The following is an 11,734-nucleotide window of genomic DNA, read 5'->3' on the forward strand; positions in this document are numbered from 1 at the left end:
GAGGTATTTATACACATTATATTAAGTTAAAGATAAAACTACTATATCCACTAACATAAAGCTTAACCTGCTAACTAAATAAGTAAAATATAAATACAATGAATTAAGATATTTTTAAAAATAAATACATCTCTAAGTAACTGTATGTTTATATTACACTTAATGCTAAGTTTTTTTTTTGTCAAATAAATTCAACACCTATTAATTTTAGAGATTATAATATTATAAACTCACACACATTATACATATCACATTTGAGAATTCTCATCTACTATTTGGCCTTTACCAAGTTTCGAATTCAAATAAACATAATTTACCCTATCAATTAAAGCCTCAACTCATTTGATGCTAAGTTAAGCATGCTCAAAATAAAGTCAAAACAATCAAAATTTGATCACACTAACAACGGTCATTGGACGGAGAATCTGATCGGAATGAATTTGGTTGTGAAAATAAAAAGAATCATGCAGCTTATGCCAAAATTTTAAGTCCAAAAGGAGATAAAAGATAAAAGGCATAAAAACAAAAATGTTGAACATTAGCAGGTAAATTTTGCAGATGGCATAGTTTAGTGACAATAATGTTTGTCTTGTTAGATGTTGCACTGGGTTTAAATCCTAGTTATGACTAAGGAGTTGATATATAAAACCCATGCCAAAAAAAAAGGAGCGGGATGTGTGTAAAGGTACTTGACCAGGAAAAAAAAACTTTGCAGGTGAAGGAATAAAGCAAAAGATGGACACTTTCAGGTCCAAAAATCCTCAACGATTATTGGCCATTTTATTCATTTACTCCACAGCATCATTGCATCACCATCCCTTATTTTGTTATTTCCATCCCACTAAACCCATAAATAAAAGGGAAAAAATCACTAAAGCAAAAATGTGAAATAAGTTATTTGCATTTTTGTTGTTCAATGTTACAAATTTCCATCCAATTTTCAAAACCATAAAAAAAAATTATACATAACTCAAAGAAAACCAAGGGTAAACTAAAAGTCTAAAACCACTTTAAGATTATTAAAAAAATAAAATAAAAAATAATTACATCAAAAATAAGAAAACAGACCATCAGTCCTACTCAAAATTCAGAGGATTGAGGTCGTCCCATTGAGCCCGGCAAACTCGCCATCATGGTAGTTGTGACTCCGGCTTCCTAGACCGGAGTCGAGCAGCTCCTCCCAATCCACCTCTTCCTCCTCATCGTCCTCTTTGCCCTTCATCATCTCCAAAACCCTCATTGCCTTTTCCTTCGCTCGATGACTCCCCACCTCCTTCTCTGCCTTCTCGAGCGCCTCCACCACTCCTGCCGCCTTCGCTACGGCCTTAAACCTCAACCCTCCGTGACTCAACACGTATAGCACCGCCACACAGCTCTCCTTTATTGATCCATGAACCGACTCGGACCCAGCCAACAACCCGACCAAACATTCAACCATACCCACATCCAACATTGCAGCCCGCCCATCCGGCCCACAACCCAAATTGCCCAAAATCATCAAAACCCGACCCGTCATCTGACCAGACTTAACCATCCCAATTAAAACCGGAACCGATCCAATCTTAACCAATTTGGTTCTGTTACTTTGGACCATCGACAAATGGTAAAGCGCCAAGGCCGAGTCATGCCGAGTCCGCTCAGTCCCAACTCGAAGCGCGTGAATCAACGGTGGAAGAGCTCCGAGAACCCCAATCGCGGTTTTATTATCGTCTTCAAGCGCTAGACTGAAGAGCGCACCGGAAGCGTGTTCCTGCGCCTCAGGGGATCCAATCCTCAAAGCTTCTATCAATGGCGGAACTAACCCTGACCGTACGATCCTCACCTTGTTCATTTTCTCCAGAGAGAGGTTCACGACACATGCGACGGCATTCACTTGAACCATTTTATACTTCGAAGCAACGAGGCCACGCAAAGACGAAAGCATCCTTTGGGTGCAGAGTGTGATCCTTGAGTCCTCATTAGTTCTAGTGAGCTTCCTCAGATTCTGCAGAGATTCTTCGATTACGAAGACTTGATTGCTCCGAAGCTTCGAGATGAATTCTTCGGCCTCTGGGGTTGTTGGTTCGAGTTCGGAGGAAGAAGGTGAAGAGTAGCAGAAGCTTGGTTTTGCAGTAAGTTGAGCGGGTGGGGTGGAGCTCGATGCTGACGTGGCAATAGACTCAACGGAGGAAGAAGAAGAACAACAAGAAGGGTTCGCTGTTAGCATTCTCTCTCCCACTAACTCGTTTGCGTTGTTTTTGCGGGAGGAAGATGAGAAAATGAGGGTCCGTACGAGGTTGTCGGTGAGGGACCGGTGTGGGGGTTGAGGGAGGAGGGTGGATGACGCGTGGCACCATTTGGAGATGGCGGATTTGAGGGCGAGGTTGGGGATCACGGTGGAAAAATCAGGGGTGGTTCCATCGGAGAGTTGAGGGGTAAAGTTGAGATCTTTGCATGATTGTACGGACGCTCGTTCGAAGGAGTGACCGGAAGATACGATCACAGGGTCAGCCATTAGAGTACCGGAGATTGGGCAGATGAACTCTTCCGGCGGTGGAGTTTGGATGGGTTTTGATGACGGCGGTGATCGTTGGAGAGTGAAAATTTTCCTCCATTTCAGCTTTGGTGTGTTGTTTTCCTTTCCTCTGTTATGGTGGTGGACCATGAGCTTTAGGGTCTGCTGAATCTCCATTTTTAGTTAATTGGTGAGTTTAGAGGGGAAGTGTGAATGTGAAGTTGTTGATTTTGGTGTCGGTGTTGTTAAGGTGAGGAATTTGAGGAGAACATGGATTCCATATTTCCATGATTTTGAAACTTTCAAGAATTAGAGAGAGAATTAAGGAAATAGTAACAACATAATAACGGGGTTTTAGTTGCTATAAATTAGGGACAAGGTTGATTTTGAGGAAGGGAATAAGGGATTGGATGAATCGAATGAGTCTGGGTGAAAGAATTAGGATGGAGGTGGAAGTTGCGGAAGGTTTGGGTGGTGGGCTTGATGTGAGGTTGCTTTGTGTTTTTGATTCTCTTTTGCTTTTTGAAAATTAGTCCAGTGGTAGAAAGGAAAAGCTGAGGTGATGGATGATGATAAACAATGAATCTTCTGTGAAAAGAGAACGAGTCACTATAACTGCATTTCTAATTTTTTTTTGTGATATTTCCAAATTTTAATTAAAGCTTATGAGTTATACCATGAATTTATGAAAACGGTAATAGAACGGATATTAAGAAAAAAGACACAAGTAATAGAGAACTAATTTAAATTTATGCTAGACAGATCTATCATTGAAACGATATACCTATTAAGAAGGATGATGGAGAGGTATGATGCGGTATTTTACAACCACAAACTAACCGACAAGTGCACCGAGTCGTACCAAGTAATACCTTACGTGAGTAAGGGTCGATCCCACGAGGATTGATGGATCAAGCAACAATGATTGATGGATCAAGCAACAATGATTGATTGATTGGCTTAGTTAGGCAAACAGAAAAGAGTTTTAAGATATTCAAAAAGTTTAAATTTGAAAATATCAGAAAAAATGGTCATACTTCCGTTCCACCCAAATTCATAAAATAAAGAGCGAAAATAATTCTTAAATTATAAATCCATACATAAATTAAAATAGAAAAAGCAATAAAATCAATCCATACAAATAGTCAGAGCTCCTAACCTTAACAATGGAGAATTAGTTGCTCATAGAATGCGGAATGTAAATTTGTATAGAATTCCCTAATGGAATCCCCCTCATGAAATCTCCCTCCAATAGAAGAGAAGTCTCTCCATTTTATAACTAATCCTAATTAATTTAAAATCTAATATCTAAAATTAAGATAATATATTTTCCTATTTTCAAATTCAATTTTGAATTTAAATCAGAATTAACTAATTACTCCGCGTCTTGTAACGTGGGGACCACTTGGCTTCACTGAATCCGTGCCTAACTTGGGTGCTAAAATGGGGTCCAGAAATCACCCTAGCGGTTTCTGCATTTTCTGCACGTGGCGCATGTCACGCGTACGCGTCGATGGTCTTTTTCGCGAGTCACGCGGACGCATCGGTCACGCGCACGCGTCGCTGAGCAAATCTTCAAATCACGCGTACGCGTCAGTCACGCGCACGCGTCGCCTTGGAAAGCTCCAAATCACGCGCACGCGTCAGGCACGCGTGCGCGTCGCTCCTCGCTGCTACCTCCTTTGATTCTTGTGCTGCAGAAACTCCATCAAATCTAGTTGAATGCTACCTAAAATAAATAAAATTGCAAATGACTCAAAGTAGCATTCATAGTGGCTAAAATATAATTAATTCTTCATTAAACTCAACAAATTAGATGCAAATTCACTAGGAAAAGATAGAAAAGATGCTCACGCATCACAATACCAAACTTAAACTGTTGCTTGTCCTCAAGCAACCAAAACTAATATAAGCATAAGATGTGAATTTGCATGAGAATGAGAGTTCCATTAAGCTCATGTCTCTTCTTATAGTGGAGTTTACAACTGCAATCCTGAATAATTTTGGCATTTCACTTTATCCTTTGAAGTTCAGAATGATTGGAATCCATAGGAACTCAAAATTCAGATAGTGTTATTGATTCTCCTAGTTCAGTATGTTGATTCTTGAACACAGCTACTTTATGAGTCTTGTCATGACCCTAAGCATTTTGTTTTCCAGTATTACCATCGGATACATAAATGCCACAGATACATAACTGGGTGAACCTTTTCAGATTGTGACTAAGTTTTGCTAGAGTCCCCAGTTAGAGGTGCCCAGAGTTCTTAAGCACACTCTTTTTGCTTTGAATCACGATTTTAACCGCTCAGTCTCAAGCTTTTCACTTGACACCTTCACGCCACAAGCACATGGTTAAGGACAGCTTGATTTAGCTGCTTAGGCCAGGATTTTATTCCTTTGGTCTCTTCTATCCATTAATGCTCAAAACCTTGGATCTTTTTTACCTTTTGCCTTTTAGTTTAAAGGGTTATTGGCTTTTTGTGCTTGCTTTTTCTTTTTTTTCTTTCTTTCTCTTTATTTTTTATTTTTTTTATTTTATTTTTTTTCGCAAGCTTTGTGTTTTTCACTGCTTTTTCTTGCTTCAAGAATCAATTTTATGATTTTTCAGATTATCAATAACATTTCTCTTTTTTCATCATTCTTTCAAGAGCCAACAATTTTAACATTCATAAACATCACTATCAAAAATATGCACTGTTCATGTCATGCATTCAGAATTACAGAAAATACCACCACATTTAAGTAAATAAGACTACTTTTAAAATTAACTCAATTTCTCATGCAATACATCACTTCTGTATTTTTTATTTGAATTCAAGCTCAGTGAGTAATACATGAGATATCTTTTCAGAATTAAAGCAATTAAGAAAAAAACTAAACTAGTCCTAGGATTCTAACTAATAAAGGATCATGCAGCAAACAAAGCAAAATAGCAGAAAACCGGAACATAACATAGAAAAAGAGGGGAGGAATAAAAAATGAAAGGAACTCAACCACCTTAGTTATCCTAGCGGTCATTTTATTCTTCAGGTTGTGCTCCTCAGTGAAGATGATTCGCCTCCCTTTTGGTGCCATAGGAATAAACAGAAAACTTCTAAGCGAAGCACCAAACTTAAAGGTTTGCTTGTCCTCAAGCAAAGAAGAACTGAAAACAGAAAGAAACAATTATTATAATGAAAGAAGAATAAAAGGAAAAAAAGAACAAGAGAGAATTAGGATTGGGAGAGAGAGAAAGAAAATTAAAACTTGGGCAGCGAACTAGTGGAGTTGTACAGCGCAGGCGACGCGTATGCGTGCAGCACGCGTACGCGTGGATCGCGGAATTTTTTTAATGACGCGTACGCATGAGGCACGCGTCCGAGTGCCATTGGTTTTGTGCGATTTGCACGAATCCAGCCGCACGCACGCGCAACTCTCTGTTCGTGTGGCTTGGGAACCAACAATTTCATACGATGCGTGCGCGTCATGCATGCGCACGTGTGGATGGCCATTTTTGCAAATGACGCGTAAGCGTCAGGGACGCGTACGCGTGGTCAATTTTGTGCGTCTAGCACACTTCCTTCCCCAAGCTAGCATAACTCTCTGTCCAAACACACTTTTATGTCGATTTTTCAGGTCACGCGTACGCGTCGCTGACGCGCCCGCGTGAATGGTGAAAATCACAAACGACGCGCACACGTGGGGTACGCGTACGCGTGATGCGGCTTGTGCTTCCAGCATGCTTCCAGCGCTACTTCCGCTTAACTCTCTGTCAAATTTTATTTTTCACGCACATGTATATGACGCGTATGCGTCAGCGATGCTTGCGCGTCATGTGCTCCCCTTTTTTTTCCGGTTCTTGTTCTAAAATAGCTGCATGATCAGAAAATTAGTAAGAACTCAATAAAAGTCAAATAAGTAAGAAAATTACTACTACGAAAAATAACTAAGAATGAAAAAGAACGATCATACTACGGTGGGTTGTCTCCTACCAAGCACTTTTAGTTAAAGTCCTTAAGTTGGACATGTGGTGATCTCCTTGTCATGGTGGCTTGTGCTTGTGCTAATCTAGGAATCTCCACCAATGTTTGTAATTCTAATGGCCACCGGGATTCCAAGCTAGGCGCATGACGCCTTCGAGAAAGTTGAAGCAAGTGACAAAGCCCCAAGAGTGTTGATTATGGGAATGAATTCCAGGGTCCCAAACCTTGCTTTTACATCTGTCTTCTTGTGGATCACCATTGTTCCCACCGGGTGGCAAGCAATCTGAATTCTCACAAAGACATCTAAATAACCTTCTAGACTCATTTAATTGAGCTCTACACCAATCCTTGCATTTTAATTTGGAGCATGCAACCATATTGAACCTTGCTTGACAACTCTTGCCACTAACCATCTTCCTTTTACTCTTAATGCCACAAAGAGCTCTAAGTTGACCATCCGTCTCCAGTAGCCCATATTCAAGTGGAAAAGTAAAGGTTAAGGAGAGGAATTTTACCCACTTGAATGTTGTATTGGATGGTGATGACTTTGGAAGAGGTCTTGCAAGCTCCACTCCCTTGTGCTCTTCTTTGAATTCTTCCACCTCTTTGCAAGCTTCCTCAATTTCAATCTCTTCCTCTTGGTTGCTTTCTTCTAATTCAATCTCTTCTTCATTGCTTACCAAGGGCATGGGAGGTTGTGCATCTTCCTCTTCTTCCATATGTGAGGGTAGAAAGTTCTCTAATTTACTGGAGTATAAACTCCTTTGATTGGTTTCCTCACTTTCTTCCATAGGATCTTGCATTGTATCTCTTGGGAAGGAATTTGTTTGTTCCCCTTCCTGGTTCTTGATCATTGTCTGCACATAATTTTCTACATTTTTGACACTCGTCTTTATATCATGTAGGAATTCTTTCATGAGGAGCTCAAGATCTGATGGTATTTGAGATGAATAAGGATATTGTGGCTCTTGATATGAATAAGAAAGAGATGATGGTTCTTGATATGAATAGGGAGATGGTAGTTCTTGGTATGAATACGGAGGTGATGATTCTTGATATGAATATGGAGGTGGTGGCTCTTGATAGTTGAAATATAGAGCATTGAAGTTTCTTTGGTTTTGACTTTGCCAACCAAAATTTGGATAGTTCATCCATCCACCGTTATATGAATCACTACTTGGGTGTGAGTAGTAACCCATGCGATATCTCTCTATTATTTTTCCTTAGCACAAAACACCAAAAAGGATTAAACGCACCATGTGGTAAACAGGAAAGCAAAGAAGACAGAACAGGATTTTTTTGTAAAGAAATAAAATAAAAAAATGATAAAAAAATTCAAAAATAAATGAAAAGAAGTGAACTATAAATTCAAAAATTAAACAAAGAAGGATACTAGGATTTTTTTTTAAAAATATATATTTTTTATTTAATTTTTTTAAGAGAAAAATTACTATGGGGACACCAAACATAATTTCAAAAAATAAGAAGAAAAAAATTAAATAAAATATTTTTTTTTTGAAAATTTAAGGAAATAAGTTAAATGAAATTAAAGTAAAAACGCCTAATCTAAGAAATAAAACAACCAGTAGTTGTCAATCACAGTCAATCCCTGGCAATGACGCCAAAAACTTGATGCGGTATTTTACAACCACAAACTAACCGGCAAGTGCACCGGGTCGTACCAAGTAATACCTTACGTGAGTAAGGGTCGATCCCACGAGGATTGATGGATCAAGCAACAATGATTAATTGATTGGCTTAGTTAGGCAAGCAGAACAGGGTTTTGAGATATTCAAAAGGTTTAAATTTGAAAATATCAGAAGGCAAGTACGCAAGTAAGTAAGTTGAAAATAAAATATTGGAGAGACAGTTAAGGCTTCAGAGTTATCTATTTTTCCGGATTAACTTTTCTTACTAACTATTTTAATCATGTAGGATTTAATTCATGGCAAATTATTTGTGACTAGACCCTAATTCCTTAGACCTTTCTAGTCTCCTCTAAAATTCATTAACTGCCAATTTCTTGGTCAATTAATTCCAATTAGAAGGTGATGATTAAATTCCAGTTTATATGCCACAAGAATCCTAATTATCCAAAAATAAGGGGATTATATGTCACATATCCCGTTAAATCCAGATAATTAAAATTTTAGGAGAATATGTTTTCAAGCTGTTGTTCAAGTAAAGAGATTTTTCAAGTTTTACAAGAACTCAAATAGAAAGAGGGTCATACTTTCGTTCCACCCAAATTCATAAAATAAAGAGCGAAAACAATTCTTAAATTATAAATCTATACATAAATTAAAATAGAAAAAGCAATAAAATCAATCCATACAAATAGACAGAGCTTCTAACCTTAACAATGGAGGATTATTTGCTCATGGAATGCGGAATGTAAGTTTGTATAGAATTCCCTAATGGAATCCCCCTCATGGAATCTCCCTCCAATAGAAGAGAAGTCTCTCCTTTTTATAACTAATCCTAATTAATTTAAAATCTAATATCTAAAATTAAGATAATATCTTTTCCTATTTTCAAATTCAAATTTGAATTTAAATCAGAATTAACTAATTACTCCGCGTCTTGTAACGTGGAGATTACTTGGCTTCACTGGATCCGCGCCTAATTTGGGTGCTAAAATGGGGCCCAGAAATCACCCCCAGCGGTTTCTGCGTTTTCTGTACGTGACGCATGTCACGCGTATGCGTCGATGGCCTTTTGCGCGAGTCACGCGAACGCGTCGGTCACGCGCACGCGTCGCTGAGCAAATCTTCAAATCACGTATACGCGTCAGTCACGCGCACGCGTCGCCATGGAAAGCTCCAAATCACGCGCACGTGTCAGGCACACGTGCGCCTCGCTCCTCGCTGCCATCTCCTTTGATTCTTGTGCTGCAGAAACTCCATCAAATCCTGCTGAATGCTACCTAAAATAAATAAAATTGCAAAAGACTCAAAGTAGCATTCATAGTGGCTAAAATATAATTAATTCTTGATTAAACTCAACAAATTAGGTGCAAATTCACTAGGAAAAGATAGAAAAGATGCTCATACATCAGGTATCGTAGTAATAAAAGAGATCTACATATGGTGTTTATTGATTTGGAAAAAGCGTATGATAGAGTACCAAGGGAGGTCTTATGGAAGGTTTTAGAAAAGAGGAGAGTAAGGATTGCATATATTCGTGCAATTAAAGACATGTATGATGGGATTACAACTAGTGTGAAAATTCAAGGTGACAGAGAAATTTTCTATTAGTATAGGATTACACCAGGGATCATTCTTAAGTCCATATCTTTTCACATTAGTCTTGGAAGTACTCACAGAGCACATTCAAGAGCCTGTGCCATGGTGCATGCTTTTTGCCGATGATATCGTTCTTATGGGAGAGTCAAGGGATGACCTAAATAAGAAGTTAGAGTTATGGAGATAAGCTCTAGAAATTTATGGTCCGCACATAAGTCGTAGCAAGACGGAATATATGTAATGTAAGTTCAGTTTGAGAAGGGAAAACTCTAATATAGAGGTGAAGATTGGAGAAAACATCCTACGAAAAGTTAAAAGTTTTAAGTATCTTGGGTGCATCATACAGGATAATGGAGAGATTGAACAGGATGTAAATTATAGGATCCAAGCAGGTTGGTCAAAATGGCGGAGTGTATCTGGCTTTATATGCAACAAAAAAGTGCCTTTAAAACTTAAAGGTAAATTCTATCGCACCACTATAAGACCGGCTATGCTTTATGGTATGGAGTGTTGGGCGGCTAAAGGAGAGCACGAACACAAGTTAAGTGTGGCAGAGATGAAGATGTTGAGATGGATGAGTGGTCATACGCGATTGAATAAAATAAGAAACGAAGATATATGGGAGAGAGTTAGAGTAACACCCATTGTGGACAAGATGGTTGAATCGCATCTGAAGTGGTTTGGACATGTGAGAAAAAGACCGATAGAATATCCAGTCAGGAGGATGGATGAGATGGAAGATGGACAAGGGGCGAAAGGCAGAGGAAGACCTAAGAAGACCATCCATGAGGTGGTCAAACGAGATTTATATGTAAACGGTCTCTCTGTAGACATGATATATGACAAAATACAATGACATTGTTTGATTCATGTAGTCGACCCCACTTAGTGGGACAAGACTTTGTTGTTGTTGTTTGTTGTTCTAAATTCTAATTAAACTAGTTATTCGAGGTTTTTATTTTTGACAGGTTTTTATTTACTCTAGAAACTAAATGATAAATCACTTTTTGCTTTGTAAAAGCAATTTTTTAGTGATAAAACCTCATGAGTCCTAACTATTTTGTTATCTTATTCCGTCTTTTATCAATTAAAAAATGACATTAAGTTCTTTAATGATTAATTTTGTCAAATATTTTATTCTTTCTATTAATATTTATATTTAAAATTAATAGATTTTATCTATATATCACGTTAATTAATAACGTGTTAAGAAACTATTTCAAAGGACAAAATACTTTTTATTGTGTTAGTAATATGCTACAATAAAATAAGATAATTAAATTTCTAAACAATTTTGTAGAAAACACTTAAATCACTAACTAATTTAAATATAAATCTATAATGAACCATGAAATAAGATAAATATCCTTCAATTTTAATAAGTTATTGTACTTGCTATTATACTAGTTGTTGACCTTGATTAGTAGTAACTTTAGTTTTTTGCTGTTTCTTCTTCTGCTTATGTTACAGAAATTTTGTTTGATGACATATTAAAAAAAGAGTTACTTCGATTATTGGACAATGTAAATATGAAAAATTGATTTGGCTTAGCATAATTTTTAAATAATGATCAATCAAGGCATTAGGCCATACTTGATCATGTACAATGTGCTGATCAATGGCCTTTGTAAGATCTACGATTTGAAGGAAGTTAGAAAATTTGTGAATGAGATGAGTGAGAGAGGTTTAAAATCTAATAAGATCACGTTCATAATACTAATAGATGAATATTGCAAAGATAAGAACATACAATTTGTATTAGAGATCAAGAAGAAAATAATTGAAAGGGATTGAATTTGATGAGATAGCTCTTACTGCACTCATATCAAGACTTTATAAAAAAAGAAAAAGAAAGAAGAGCAAAGAACCGAGATTACCGCCAACAAAGACCAAACCAGTGCAGTAAATACAATAACTTGTTAAAATTTACGATACTTGTCCTACTTTATAATTTATTATGGGTTGGTGTCTATATTTAAATTAATTAGGAATTTAAATGTCCATATTTTAATTAGTTAGGGGTTTAAATTAGT

General features: G+C 37.4%; 1 protein-coding gene across 1 annotated transcript; it reads right to left on the minus strand.

Annotated features, from left to right (window-relative positions):
* Nucleotides 1–883: 883 nt before the first annotated feature.
* LOC112802523 (U-box domain-containing protein 40) lies at nucleotides 884–3,159 on the minus strand. Its single transcript, XM_025845784.3, has one exon. The coding sequence runs from the start codon at nucleotides 2,669–2,671 to the stop codon at nucleotides 1,088–1,090; it is 1,584 nt and encodes a 527-aa protein (XP_025701569.1). The 5' UTR covers nucleotides 2,672–3,159; the 3' UTR covers nucleotides 884–1,087.
* Nucleotides 3,160–11,734: the final 8,575 nt, after the last annotated feature.

The sequence above is a fragment of the Arachis hypogaea genome, chromosome 5 (assembly GCF_003086295.3).
Source record: "Arachis hypogaea cultivar Tifrunner chromosome 5, arahy.Tifrunner.gnm2.J5K5, whole genome shotgun sequence".
NCBI classification, from domain to species: Eukaryota; Viridiplantae; Streptophyta; class Magnoliopsida; order Fabales; family Fabaceae; genus Arachis; species Arachis hypogaea.